At 53.2% G+C, this 14,796-nt stretch overlaps 1 protein-coding gene across 15 annotated transcripts in view; it reads left to right on the top strand.

The window, feature by feature from the left end:
* EHMT1 (euchromatic histone lysine methyltransferase 1) overlaps positions 1–14,796 on the top strand; it is a 143,612-nt gene that overhangs the window by 90,481 nt on the left and 38,335 nt on the right. For 8 of the 15 annotated variants that reach the window (XM_037007473.2, XM_037007472.2, XM_037007469.2 and 5 more), the window contains 6 exons: positions 2,323–2,466; positions 3,317–3,555; positions 4,578–4,751; positions 5,698–5,957; positions 7,017–7,123; positions 11,823–11,945. In XM_037007473.2, coding sequence (XP_036863368.1) covers positions 2,323–2,466; positions 3,317–3,555; positions 4,578–4,751; positions 5,698–5,957; positions 7,017–7,123; positions 11,823–11,945 — 1,047 coding nt within the window. The remainder of the gene's footprint in view (positions 1–2,322; positions 2,467–3,316; positions 3,556–4,577; positions 4,752–5,697; positions 5,958–7,016; positions 7,124–11,822; positions 11,946–14,796) is intronic. The other 7 variants (XM_037007476.2, XM_037007477.2, XM_037007478.2 and 4 more) reach the window with 5 other exon arrangements.

Below are 14,796 nucleotides of genomic sequence, written 5' to 3'. Positions count from 1 at the left end.
TTACGATTCCAGTTTAATTCCACTATTGGCTTCGTTATTCACTCTCTTTAACATGCTCTAGTGCTTGCCTTGGGCTTTACGATACGCGTCTGTCACAGTCACTGAACACCCGGCCTGGGCATCCCCAGTGACACGGCTGCAGACCCCAGCCTGCTGTCTGGCGACCATGCTGTCTGCAAAGCCGGAGGCCCACGGATGCTGCCGTTCTTCTGCTGTAAGTTGTTGCCTTTCAGACTGATTGAGCATCACGTAGTCTTGTTTGCTTCTACTTAAGGCACATCCAGAGAGTCTCGTTCCTTTGTTAAGACCCAGCTCCCTCTCTGCTGTTGCACCCCTTGTGCCTGAGGAGCTTTGTCTTGCTGTCGTTTTGCAGTACGCTTCCAAGGATATGGAATTCTCAGCACCTGGAGGAGCTGCTCCCGTGGCACATCTGTAGTTTCTAGGGAGAAGTCGGCCGCTATCCCCGTCCCTGTCCCTCTGCAGTGCTGAGCATTGTCTTTGGCCACCCCTGAGATGTCCTCTGTTTCTGGGCCTTGGTGGGGCGGTCCTGTTGTCCTTTGTTTTCGTCTCTTGGTTTTACCCTCTTCAGGTTGCTCTGGGCTTCTGGAACTCATTGTTCCAAGGAAACTTGCCTGCCAGCTCTTCATTACCAGCCTGCCACTCACTGGGGGCCCAGCCACATGCGCACAGGGTTGGGAGTAGATATGCTGCTCTTTGTCAGGGTTAGGTCGTTTCTGCTGATCTTTCTTAGTTTCCATAGTTTTTTCTTGTTGAGTATCCTTAGGAGCCAACCAGAGACCGTTGTCTGCGTACATGTCCTTACCTGGCTTTTCCACCTGACTTCCTTAGTTCCCAGCGTCTGGTGGGCTCTGGGTCCACCCCTGTCAGCTTTCTGTCTCCTGACGGGGGACTCAGGTGCCTCCTGGGCAGGACAGTCCAGCTGTGCCCTAGCATTGAACCAGATGGTCCTTTGCGGGGGGTGCTGTCCTGTTTGCTGTTAGTTGTTCAGCTGCATCTCATCCCTCCTGAGACAGTCTGGATGTGCCCAGTGTTGTAAGGTGTCAGGTGGCTCAGTGTGTCAGTCTTTGCTCATGCCTGCTCTCCTAGGCCCCTCCCGAGGCAGCCACTCTGACCTTTCAATTTCTTCAGGTATTTTTCTCCATCCTTGTAAATAACCCGTCTTCTGCTGTCACTTCTTGGCTGTCATTGCCCAATCGTCTGCATCCTGTCATCTGGGGGGAAAGCAGCCTTTGTGCTTTCCAGCTGTGGAAGTGTTGTGATGTGCTCAGATTCCATTTTCCTTCCTGAACAAGTTTCTATTTTCCTGAGTTAATAATTGCCCATTTCTCATGTTTTGTTTTCTCTGCACCTATTATGGATTCGGTCCCAAACTGGTGGACTCACACGTCTTTGTGGCGTTTCCAGATGCAGGTCTCTGGGTCCCCAGCTTCCGTCTTGGCCCATAGCCAGCAGCTTCGCAGGAAAGCTCATGTGCCAGCCCCTTGGGGACTGTCGGTCTCTGCGATGCGTCTGAGCCGCATGCTCCCCTCTGGCCTCTGGGCCCGTGCGGGACCTGCTTTGTTCTCCAGAGACTTCCATGTCTTGGCTTCCTGATGGCGTCCTGGTGTTGGGGCTGCTGGGCCATTGCAGATGCGTGCGGCCGCCGCTCTGGGGCCTGCCAGGGTGGGGGGCTTTGTCTCCCCTCCAGGTCTGCCCTTGGGTCACGCGGAGCATCCAGCTTTCCTGCTCTTCTCTCCTTTCCCTGTCTTTGTCTGTCTTCCAGCCTGTCTGTGGGGGTGTGCGTGTCTTCTGCCTTATTCTAGTTTCCGAGAGCGCGTTTCATTCCTCGCGTGTCCCCCTTGTGGCCTCCTGCTGTGACCTCGGGGCTGCCTCTAGAGGCCTGTCCCTCCTGGGCCCTGGTGGCATGCTCCTCCTGATGCCCTCTGCCCTCATCTGTGGACCTGCCGGGGACGTGTTGGCATCTGGCTCTGACTGCCCTGACTACTGGGGCTCTGTGGACTCACCACAACTCCCACTGCTGGGCTGCGATGGCCTTTCTGCCCAGCCCAGTGTTTGTCTGTCCAAGTAGATACCAGACCGGACCCCAGCTTGCCCAGGACGCTTTCCTCAACTGTGCTGCATTACCTACCTGCTTCCCCCAGCGCTGTGCACCTGACGCTAACCGCGTTCTGGCGGGCGTGCAGAGGGCAGCCCCCTGTCTATCCCCCACCATGTTCCCAACCCCACACGGGCGCTCAAAAGCTGCCGTGGACTCGCACCGCTGCCAGCTATGTCGCTGACCGTGGTCTCATCTGATTGCAGCTGGGCAGGTGCACGAATGATGTGGTCAGGCACGAGCTGATGCGCCCGTCCAGCCGGGCGCCGCTCCTGGTGCTGTGCGAGGACCACCGGGGCCGGATGGTGAAGCACCAGTGCTGTCCCGGCTGTGGCTACTTCTGCACGGCGGTAAGTGCCCCGCCTGCCGGCCGCATGCCATCCATGGTCAGCTCTGGCTCCTGCTGGCCTGCCAGCAGGGCAGATGGCCCACAGCTCCTGAGCCTGGGGCCAGCCTGGGGGTCTCCAGCTCTGCGTGGCCCTTCCACAGTGCGTTCCCTTCCTCCTGCCTCTGAGGTGACATCCTCAGCTCCCCTCTCTGATCCCGTGCCTGGGCGCACAGCAGCCTCTCTTTGGGTGGGGCCTCCATTCCTGTTTCCTCTGGGGTCATCTTCATCCAGAATGCCCGTTCCCACCAGGTGCGGCCACTGCTCAGGCACCCGGTGGGGAGTTCTGGCTCATCTAGAGCACGCCTCTCTTGCTGTCTCATCCCTCTCGAGGCGTGCACCCTGTGCCAGTGAGTCCTTTTTTGAGGCCATCAGGGTTTCGCCGGAAATACCCTGGTGACATTTGGGGGTCTCTGCAGTGCATTGTTGGTCACGCTTTCCTCCTGACGCTCGGTTCTGAGATGCTGTCTCCCAGTGTGTCCCCTGCAGGTCCTTCCTGGAACCTGGTCTTATGTGCAGCCTGTCCCCTGGTTAGAGTGAGGCCTCAGCCTCCTCAGGGTGATGGGGGTGGGGAGTCCGGTGACCTCTCCCCCCTTCACTTTCTCTCTTTAAAACAGGAGCATGTGTGGACATACTTTGTAAAGCACCCATGGGCGTGGGACGTTGGCCTCCTCTTCTCATGGCCTGTAATTGGCAGCTCCGACTGGTCCTGGGCTTCCTGCCCCATGTGCTGGGCTCACTGACCCTGGTGCCTCGGTCACTTCCCTGCACATTAGCCCCAAGTTTAAGAGGTGATTTCTCATCTTCCCATTTAGGGTAACTTCATGGAGTGTCAGCCCGAGAGCAGCATCTCTCACCGTTTCCACAAGGACTGTGCCTCTCGAGTCAATAATGCCAGCTACTGTCCCCACTGTGGGGAGGAGGCCTCCAAGGCCAGAGAGGTGACCATCGCAAAAGCGGACACGACGTCCACTGTCATGCTGGCGCCTGGGCAGGAGAAGAGCTCCACAGTGGAGGGCAGGGCCGACACCACCACGGGCAGGTATGCATCCAGGTGAGCCTTGGTGCAGCTCTCGCTGCCATGTCCCGGAGGCTCTCGGCCGTCGTCCTTGCTGAGTTCTGGTGTGTAGGACACTCTGGCGTGCTTAGTGTGGTCTGCAGGCTCACAGGTATGTTGTGAGCCTGTGTCTCGTCCTCACGGATGTGGTGCTGCGGAGGCTGTGCTTGGAGCACAAGGCCCCCACAGCAGCCGTCTGCGTGTGCACATCTGTGTACGTGTGTGTGTGTGTGTGTGCCTGCATGACAGCGTGAATCGTAGTGTCAGCCACTGCAGCCTGCGGTTAGTGCATTACGTCTCACAGGCTGTAGCTCAACACCGAATCGTCATGTAAAAGAGAAAGGTTGGTAACAGATACCTAAAAGAATCTGGTAGAAACAGCTGAAAAACTCTTAGGGCCAAAAGGAGTGAGTGAGAAAGCAGACCAATAATCAGAGGCCAGTGGTATCGTGCTCCCTACCAGTAGCGTCCAGCTAGAAAATAAAGTGACAGAAGGGCCTCTCAAGACCAAGAAAACTCATAAACTGACCAGGAAAGGACACTTAATAGGTGAACCACCAACACAGACAAAGCTGAAACTTTGCAGAAGGTAATTTAAAAGGAACACAAAATTTAGACATATTGGGAGGTGGTAATAGGAAGTATTGGCTCCATCATCCTTTTCCTTATTATTCATGTTAACCTACAAGTTTGATGTGCTTTGAATCAAAACTCTAGTGGATTTCCCGCTCTTGAGGAGGGCAGTGGACTTGATAATTCACTTGAAGCTCATTCACAAAGCAGATCTGACCTCAGGCCCTGGGAGCTCTGGGACAGTCACCCTCATGCTATTTCTGTGGGAATCTGATATTGAATCCAGTCTCTTGTCCGGGGACTGAGTAAGCACATTGGAAGCCATTCCACCCTCAGAAGAGCTGTGGGTGAGGGAGTACATCGTGTTCATGCTGTGCCTGCTCTCCGTAAGGGGGTTGCTCGTGTCCCTGAAACTCAGAACTCCATTTATCTCCTTCTCCCTGAAGTGCTGCTGGACCACTGCTCTCAGAGGACGACAAGCCGCAGGGCATGGCCCCCCAGGTGCCCGAGGGCTTTGATCCCACAGGGCCAGCTGGGCTGGTGAAGCCGGCCCCTGGCCTTTCCCAGGGACCCGGGAAGGAGACCTTGGAAAGCGCCCTGATCGCCCTGGACTCGGAAAAGTAAGAACCGGCTGTGTTTGCAGACGCGGCTTGGGCCCCGACTCCCTTGCCTGTACACCTGCCGTTCCTTTTCCTCAGATGTTCCTCCACTCCTGGGCCTCCTCCAAAGCAACCTGAGTCGATGCTGCGTCATTTGCTCATGTGTGTCCTTAAGTCCCCTACACTGCCTGCACATGCCAAGCTCATACTTTACAGGTGTCTGCGCCCCTGCTGATCCCAGTGGGGTCAGAGGGCGTCCCTGTGGGGTCATGACTTAGGAACTCACTGCAGTGTTTCTCAACATTTTCGTCAACATCCGTCAGGATAAATCATATTTTTTCACACTCCTTTGGGGAGTTATTGCAAGTCATTGTCCATCATACTGAGAGGGAAAGGTGACACTGGAAGTCCTAAGCAAGGACAGTTGTGAGATTTGTGTAAACATTTCCTCTGGACACCGTTGGCCAGTGGCATTGACTGCAGGGCATTTGCACAAACATTGCTGGCCAATTCCTCGTCTGTGAAATGAACAGTTGGATTGTGTCGCCCTCGGGCTTACCTGCCAGCCCCTGTGCACTGGGGTACCCCCTTGGGGCCTCAGGAGGGCCTGGTGTCTGACCCTTGAGCAGGCAGGCAGCCTCTCCCTGGGGACACTGTGGCCCCTCCCTCCTCAGGGAAGCTGAACAGCCTGACTCCTCTCCTGGAGGGGCCAGTGTCCCGCTCCCCTTCCTCAGGGGAAGTCCTGGTGCTGGGGCACATTCCTGAGGGCCCCCAGCCCCTCTCCTCTGTCTCAGCCCCGTCTCTGGCTCTGCACTGGGAGCCTCTGGGTGGAGGTGGGTGGCCATGCTGCCTCAAGGCCTGCCCTGACCTCAGGGTACAAAGAGATGGTTCTGTGGTCAGTGGGAACAGAAGCCCCAGGAACCATTCTGTGTTGTGAGGAAGAGGACACCGGCCATTTTGTCTTTAGTGTGAGATGCCTCGAGCCTGCTGGGTTTGGTGCCCTTGACCTTGAGGAGCCGGCAGGTGGACCTCACCCAGGCCTTCCCAGGCCGCCGCATGTGTGCCAGTGGCGAGTGCCGCATGTGCTGGGCGAGCCTGCGGCCCGGGCAGGCGGTGGTCACGGCTGTCCTGTGCTTCCCTGCAGACCCAAGAAGCTCCGCTTCCACCCGAAGCAGCTGTACTTCTCCGCCAGGCAGGGGGAGCTGCAGAAGGTGCTCCTCATGCTGGGTGAGTGCCCTGGCCAGGCCCGAGCGGGCCGTTCACCGCCCGCTGTGGCGCCTGTCTCAGCTGGTCCATCTGGCTCTGATTTCTCAGAGTGGGGCAAGTAGGTTGTCCGGTCGTGCTGAGCCTGTTGATGATGCTCATGTTAAGTTATCCACAGTAGTACAGATACTCGCTATGAATTTCTTATTTTAAACAAGAAGTTAGGTGTATGGTTAGTAAGGACAAATGCAGATTTTTAAAAAGTGAGGTTCGTGAGCTGGGGCCCCCCATGCTGTACAGGCACCAGAGGGTGTCGTGTCTGTGCTGGGAGACACAGCGGCTGTGTGCCAGGCCTGGGCGTGCAGGCTGAGTCTCTGCTTTAGGGGAGGTGCCCCTTTGCTGTGCATTGTGATACCCAGACGTCCCCTTGTCAGACCCTTCTCAGCTTTGGCTCGTGGTGCAGAAGGGACAGTGATTTGATTCTGAGCCCACAGCCTTAGGTTTGATTTCTCTGGGTTGAAAAGGGTGATGAAAAATCCCTTTACTTAACAGTAAATCAAGAAGAAAGCTTAACAGTGTGTTTAAAAGTTTTCTTCAGCGTGGCCCATTATGGCAGTTGTGATTGCTCCTAGTAGAGTCCGTGTGGGGCTGAGGCTGCCTCTCTGCCCCGGCTGCTCCCTTGGCTGAGTGTCCGCTGCAGGCTGGGGGCCAGTGCTCAGCAGGCCGCCCTTCCCTGTAGGCCTGCCTGGGGCTCTGCCCCTGCACCCAGCTGGGAGCACACAGGAGCACAGGAAGCCCCCAGAGAGATCTCTGGAGCCCCATTAGAGCAGAGAGGAGCAGCTCCGGGTGAGGGGGTGTCTGACTGCAGGCCCATCTTCAAAGTTCATGTGGAACAGGGCTTCCTTTTGAATCTTATGAGTGTAACTGGGGCCTGGTCTGCCCACAGGGATGTAGGGTGCGTGGCCCCCTCGTGGCTGTTGGGCCGGGTTGTCTGCCCGTGCATCTCTGCAGCCTTTGTGGCTGTCCATTGTGCCGGATGTGGCACTGCTTCTGATGTGACTGTCAAACCCTCTCTGTTCGCAGTTGATGGGATCGACCCCAACTTCAAGATGGAGCACCAGGGCAAGCGCTCGCCCCTGCACGCCGCTGCCGAGGCAGGCCACGTGGACGTCTGCCACATGCTGATTCAGGTTGGGCAGCTCTCCATGCCCTGCCTGGTGTTTATCAGAGCAAAGTAACGATTCATGGTTCTGAGAGCTAAAAAGTCGTCTGTGCTAGGAGGCTGCAGTGTGTGGCTGGGCCTGGCGCATGGCTGTCGGCCTTGCAGCCGCTTCTTGGCGGCCACCACTGCGCTTGAAACTGTGTGCTGCTTACGTTATTCCTGATTAACTGTTTTTGTTTTCATGTTTTCAGTGTTCAGCGCTGTCTGTTGATGCCCTCCGGAGGGTTGAACCCGGGCAGCACACACTCCCTTCTCCCTGTCTTCTGGGTGTGGCTCCTTGCCTGCTCGGCACACTCACTGTCTGGACTTCATTGTGTGGTCCTGAGGCTGCTTCCTAAACCAGCCACATTGTGGCTGCTCACGGCTGCCATCTCTGCACCTTCTGCTGGCTCTTCCTAAGCTTCTTAGGGCTGTGCACCTGTCTACGTGTGCAGACACATGAGCTGCCCAGCACCTCTAGTGCGCTCACCCCAACCCTCTTGGGGGTGTCATTTCCCTTGGTCCTCTGTTGGCCCTGTTTCCTGGCATCTGATCCTTCCTGTGACCTGTTCTCTGTCTTTGGTGCCTCAGATTCCCTTGCACTGACTGCTCCAAAATGCCACGTTGGTGCAGCCCAGTCCTTCTTCATCCGTTGGATGGCCTTTCAACATGGACACTCCTGCCCTACACCCTGGAGACTTGTGGTGCTGTCTCCCCACCTGTCCCCACTTATGTCCTCTGGGGCCTGCTGTTCACGTGTTGGGCCTCGGGAACTCATTCCCTGGCTTCCCGTTCCTGTGTCCTGTCTCTGCCCTGCCCCGCCTCTGGGGACTTCTGTCCACGCCGCCACATGCTGGGACCCAAGTCCTTCTTGCCCCCGGAGTTCGCTCTGTGCCCATCCCACTTCCTGTCTCTCTGAAGACACTGTGACATTCACTTTGAAGTTTAATGCTGCACTTTTGCATCATGTGATTTACTGTTTTTCAGTTTAAAGGCTTTTCTTAAATTTCCAATGACTTCTGTGTGTTCACATCAAAGTGCTAAATGCTGATGGAGTTGTTGCTTGGTGAGCCTCGTCAGCCAGTGGTTGTACTGCCTGGTGATCCTTGGGCGGCACATCCGTTGGGGCCCCAGACGTCACTGCTCGCAGAGGACCCTGCTCCTGTGCTTAGGCTGGCGGGCTCACCCTGCGCTGCACCGCGCTCTGCCCTCCAGTCGCCTTTAGCCTGGAATATTTCCCTCATCCTTTACTTTGGCCTGTGCTGGGCAATGCAGCAGCTGTGTGACAGGCCAGGATGTGTTGAGCTGAGCCCCCATCTGTGTTTCAGAGCAGGTGTGCCTGTCGCTGTACATGGCGATCCCCATTGTGTCCTTGCCAGACCCTTCTCAGCTTCGGCTCGGGCTGGAGAGCCCCGGTTGTAGCCACATCTCTTCAAATAGCACCTCACTAGATTTGAGAAGCTGCCTGACCATCTTGATGTTTTAAAAGGAACCTTTATTCTATTTAATGGTTATTGTAATTTATGATGTGTAAGTTCTTTTCTGATGTCTTATAATTCTGATTTTCAGCCTTTTAAACAAATATTTTTTCACTTTTTTTTGTTGCCTTCTGTTGGGTCGATTTTTGCCTTGTCTCATTTATCTTCTCTCCACAGTCGCTTGGAGTCATATACTTTCTCACCTCCAAGGTGGCTCAGTGATTCTAACATGCAGGTGCTACTCGCCCAGTTTTGAGACTGACCGGTTTCTGCGGAGGGAGCCTTGGAGGCTAGTGAGGCTCCCTGGAGGCCAGTGCCAGGGAGAACAGGTGTCAGTTCTTGGTAACAGTTCTGGTCAGAGCATCTGAATGGATGGAGCAGGAGTGGGGAGGCCAAGGGCTGGCCATGGGGACGCTGGGGTCTGAGGAGAGTGGCCAGGGCAGCTGTGCTCTGCGGGGCTCCAGAGGACAGATGGCCTGAGCAGGTGTGGGCCTGTCCCCTCTCACTGGGAGCAGGCATGGAGAGTGGGCCGTGATGGCCAGCGCACTGTGCAGTTGTTGCAGGACGGGGGGCAAGGTGGGAGGGAGGTCGGAACAGAGAGCAGGGCCCCACAAGGTCCAGGGTGGGTTTGGGGGTCACCCCATGTGTGATGGGACTGTGCATGGGAAGGTCGTGGCTGGCTTCTGCTGGCTTGAGACTGGTTTTTGATTGCTTCACTTCATTGTCTGACTCCTTGTCACTCCTTTGAAACTCCTTTGACCTGTTTTCTCTTTGAAAAAGAAAATTTTTTTTTAAGTGTGTGTGTGTGTGTGTGTTGCATACAGAAAAGTTCTGAAAACATAGATATTCTGGTTAATAAGCAATGGCAAAGGGAACCCGCTTCCACCAGGCCAGCACGGAGCTCTGCTCTTGCTACCCAGAAAATGTCCTCTCTTCTCCAGGCTGCTCTGTCATTTGACCACTGGGGGAGCATCTCCCAACATGTGGCTTCAGTTTGTCTGCCTTTAAAAGTCACAAAACTAATTGAGTCACTGAGCATGAGTTTCTTGGTGCCCACCTTCTTTCAGGAAAAGAACAAAAGCCTCGTGGGTTCAGTGGACATGGGCTGGGTGACCTGTCTGCCCGCCCTTGGGCTGCGGCTATGAGATGCTGCCCTGGGGCTGGGTGAGGGGCAGGAGCCCTGTGTTCTCTTTTGCAGTGTCTCATGAGTCTTAAGCTCTTGCAAGATAAAGTATTTTGCAAAGCCAACCCTTTCTATGTAGGCATTCTTCTCGACTCTGCATGGTGTCTGTCCAATGCCTGAAAGCGTAACCAGTTTGGTTTCACTTCAAATTAGATTCTCAGCCTCGTGTTGGATTTGATGATCCAGGCTGAAGGTTCCTGGGCTTGAGGGCCTCTGATTTTGTGCATTTTTCTTCCCCCAGAACCCAAGCAGCTTTCCTGAGATTTCCCAGGAAGGAGATGAGACAAGGTTCATTGCTAGTTTGCCTGAGTCCAAGGCTGCTGTTTCTGGGAGGCTTAGCAACCAGCCCCACGTGCCCTCCCCGGGAAAAGCTCTGGCTTTGTGCTCTCGTCCTAGCCCTCAGGACTGCTGCCTGGGCCACCAGTCAGTCCACCCTGGGGCACTCGCACTATTCCCTTGGAGGCCCGTGGCCCTGCACAGTGTGCACGCAAGGTGGAAATCCTCCCAGTCATGTGCGGATGCCGGTTCAGTGCTGTCTCCTCCCTTGGTCTTAAGATTCTCAGAGACCTCTTGACGCAGGCTCTCCGTGTCCCTGCCCCCTTCCGGGGGATGAGCCCCTTCCTGGTGTGGGTCCTGGCTGTCAGGGTCCCTGTGAGGGTCTCGGTGCTCGTGCTGGAGCTCGGCACTGGCCAGCTGGGGTTGCGGCTCACTCAGACCTGCACCCCAAGTCCCCAGCCCTGGCCTTTGGCTCTGCCCTCAGTCGTCAGTCCCGTCTTGCCCTCGCAGGCTCTGGCCCTCTTGGGGGGACTGCCCGGCACGTCGGCTCCCAAGCCCCCTTTGTTCTTTCACTGAGTGTTTCAGGGGTCGAGGGGCATCGCCAAGTGCGTGTGCTCAGTTTGCAGGTGGCACCTGGCCTCTACCTGAGGAGGGCGCTTCTTGCTCTGCCCACAGGCCAGAGTGCAGACTCGACCCCGTGCTCGCCGCCCCTCACTCTGCACCTTATCTTGTGTGTGTTTTATTTTATATATTGAAATGAGCTGCTGTGGAATTCTCTCCCCCGGATTGGGCTGCCTGACTGTGGCTTTGGATTTTTGTGGGCTGGAGATCCCCTGCCCCTGTTCCCTGCCTTGGTGCGCCAGCCTCTTTGACCTCTTCCCAGCTCCGGGCCAGTGGCTCTGCTCCTGTGAGTTGGGAGGCTTGACTCCAGGAGCTCACGGACAGCTTGGCCCCCTGGCTTCCACAGCCCCATCCTAGGGCTGCTTAAAAATTCCTTACTCAGTCGACTACTTTTGTTTTGTAATTGCTTGTAGTGAGAGCAATACTCTTTTCATACTTTTCCATGGTAAACATTTATTTGGTAAACTAAACACTAGTTCTCTGTACATCAGTCCAAGCAGCTCGACTGTTTCACCCACTGTGGGGAATCGCCAGCTACCAAGCAGCTGACTCGGCTTTTTTGCACACACCCATTTTATAGGTGGGGCTTCCTAGACAGACAGAGATTCACCCGCTTACACCTGCTAGCTCATTCCTTTTCCATGCTTTATTGGAAAAATTGGAAATTGCTTCAAAATATAGACAATTGAAGTTAGTTTTTGTTCTGTTTATTTTGGCAAGTGGTAAAATAGCTGGTGGAGGGGGCTGCTGAGTCGGGGTGCCCTGCAGACGCTGCAGGCCAGGCCGCCGCCTGCCTCCGAGTGGCCCCCTCTGTACTGCTTCTTCGCCCGTTTTAGGAAGTTACCACCTTCTTTCTCATTTCTAAGGGTGTTGTGGAAATGTGCTGTATACATTTTTTATCAGACTATTTAGAAGTGAAAATGCTCCTCTTAAACAAAGGTTTGATTTAGTACAGTGATCATGTCTTTGAATTGGCTTTCCGAAGACTTAGAAGTTGCTGGTCCATAGCAAAGGTCACACCTAGGGAGAGCGCTCCGTTTTCAGGTGTCTGCAGCCCACAGCCGTTTCCTCACCAGGTGGGGCTGCTGCAGCAGTTGTCCACATACCTGAACTGTCCCTTGTTTCACTAGGCGGGAGCGAATATCGACACCTGTTCCGAAGACCAGAGGACCCCACTGATGGAGGCAGCAGAAAACAACCACTTGGATGCCGTGAAGTACCTCATCAAGGCCGGGGCCCTTGTGGATCCCAAGGTATGCTTGCTGCCCGGTCGTATTCCTGTTTCTCTAGACATGTCTCAGAGACAACGGGGCCAGTCTGTGTGGGAGCGTCGTCAAGAACCAGTGACCCATTAGACACCACCCGGTCGTTGGCCCAGTCTGTTCTCCCTCCTTGATTCCTGGCTCATGTGTAGGAGATGGTGAGCCCCAGCTCTGTCGTACAGACAGCAGGCAGGCAGCGAGGGCGGCGACTGTCGGGCGGAGTCTTTAGCCTCCTTTACTTGGGATGCACTCCTTGTCTGTCTTCCTTCTGGAGCATGTAGGCAAATGAGAAGAAAAAGGCGTCCAGAGAGGAAGGGAAGATGTAAGCCAATCTGTACCCAGATGAGATGATCCTATATGTAAAAACCCTAAGGATTCCATAAAAATTGTTAAAATTAACAAATGCATCCAGGAAACTTGTAAGATATAAGACCAGTACAGAGATAGCCGCTGTGTTTCTGTGCTCTTGGTGAACTATCCAAAAAGGAAATTAAGAAAAGAATTCATTTGCAGTAGTATCAGAAAAAAACCTTAGGAATAATCTTAACCAAGGAGGCAAAAGTGCACTGAAAAATAGGAAACCTTCCTGAAAGAAAGCAAAGAAGATCAGAAGTGGAAAGACCCACGTTCATGACTGGAAGACTCAGTGTTGTCGTGATGTCAGTGCTACACAGAGTGGCCACAGTCCGTCCCCTGGCTGTCAGACTCCAGCACTGTTCTTCACAAGATGCCGAAAGACCCATCCCAAAATTGATACAGAATCTCAAGGAACCTGGAACAACCAAAACCATTCTGAAGAACAAAGCTGGAGGCCTCACACTTCCTGACTTAAAGACTCACCATAGAACTACAGTAATCTAAGAACGCGGTCTTGGCATAAGGGCCGTGGAGAGAACAGAGCGCCAGAAATAAACCCGCTTGTGTATCAGGTGACCGTCGGAAAGGAAGCCCAGCCCACTCAGCAGGGAGAAGGGACGGTCTTTCAACAGATGGTGCTGCAAACGCTGGAGACCACCCGCAGAGCAGAGTTTGGGCCCTGACTGCACACTGCACACTGCATTCAAGACCTAACTGAAAATGGATCAAAGACTTGAAATTAAGGGCTAAAACATAAAACTCATAGAAGAACACAGAGGAAAATCTCCACAACACTGGCTTTGGCAGTGATTTCTTGAATATGGCACCAAAGGTATAGATAATAAAAGAAAAATAGATAAATTAAACTCCATCTAATTAAGCACTTTTATGTACTGAGGGACATTTCCAAGAGAGCAAAACCCCACATATTCATGGGGCTATTCATGACATATTCATAAATCCTGTATCTGATAGGAGATTACTGTCCAGAATATATGAAGACCCCTATCACTCAGCAGCAGAAGTCCAAACCAGTTCACAAAGGGGCAGAAAGTTTGAGTAGACATTTCTCCAAAGAAGATACACAAATGGCCAGTAGCACATGGAAAGATATGAGTCATCAGGGAAACAAAAATCAAAACTACAGTGAAATGCCACCTCACATCCTGAGGACAGTTATCTAAGAGGTGGAAAGTAAGTGTTGGCGGAAATGAGAAATGAGAGCCCTTGTACTGCTGGTGGGATGTAAAATGACGTGGCTACTGTGGAAACAGTTGGGCGGTCCCTCAAACAGTGAAGTCACTGTGCGGCTGGCCCTTGCGCTCCCAGGTGGGACCTGGAGGCCCGCAGGCTGGACGCAGAAAGACCTGCACACCCAGCACTGCTCTCAGCGGCCTGGCGGAGGGAACAGCCCAGGTGTCCCCCGGTGGACGGGTGGGTGAACACACTGCACTGTGCCAGTGGGCAGTGCTCAGCCTGAACAGTGGGAGAGCTTTGCGGGAGGTGAGACGTTAGCCGGACAGTGCCGAGGACTCCACAGTGCAAGGACCCAGAACAGGCAAATTCAGAGACTGAAAGTGGATGCGAGAGCCCCAGGGGCTGGGACTGGGGGGGCCATTGCTTAAGGGGTCCTGGGTTTCTGTTCGGAGACAGGAAGTTTTGGGAGTAGGCAGTGGGGAAGATTGCACAAATTGAGAATGTAATTAATGGCACCGATTGGAAACTGAAAAATGGTTAAAATGGGAAATTTTATGTTATGTGCATACCACCACAGTAAAGTGGCGAGTTGTACATTAGTACACATTTTTCCAATGGAAAAGTGATCGCATACTGTTCCTAGTTCATCAGTCAACTTCTTTCCTGTCCAATTAAATTCTCATGGTTTTCTGTCATTACATCTTATTCTACAATATTACTTCAAGTGGCTGCATCTTATTTCATGATCTAACTATATCATTTTTAGTTAGATTTGCTTGTTTAATATTTAATGTTATTTTCAATTTTTATTGTACACATGCTTCAACAAACATTTTCTTAATCTGCACATGGTGATTTCTTTAGGACAGATTTCTGGGTGCAGAATTGCTAGATCAAAATATATAATCATTTCAATGGCTTCTGGTGCCTCTCGATGCCTTTGGTAGCTGGGCTGTGCCCAGGAATGTGGGCTCCCTTCTGTCAGCACATTTTAAAATATATTTTAATTTTGGCATTTTGATATGCAGAAGTGGTTGTCATTTACTACTTTAGTTTGCTTTCCTTAAAGTGAACATTTTTCCTATGTGGTTAGTCACATATGGATGCTTTTCAAGCTTATACTTAGTCCTTTGGTTTTTGGTGGGTTTTGAGATCTGGAAACCTTTAATTTATTAGTATTAAAAACATTTTTTTTATTAAGGTATCATCGATATACACACTTATGAAGTTTTCACATGAAAAACATTGTGGTTACTACATTCACTCATGTTATCAAGCCTCCCATTCC

The sequence above is a fragment of the Manis javanica genome, chromosome 2 (genome assembly GCF_040802235.1).
Source record: "Manis javanica isolate MJ-LG chromosome 2, MJ_LKY, whole genome shotgun sequence".
NCBI classification, from domain to species: domain Eukaryota; kingdom Metazoa; phylum Chordata; class Mammalia; order Pholidota; family Manidae; genus Manis; species Manis javanica.
This window is presented reverse-complemented; position numbering and strand designations above follow the sequence as displayed.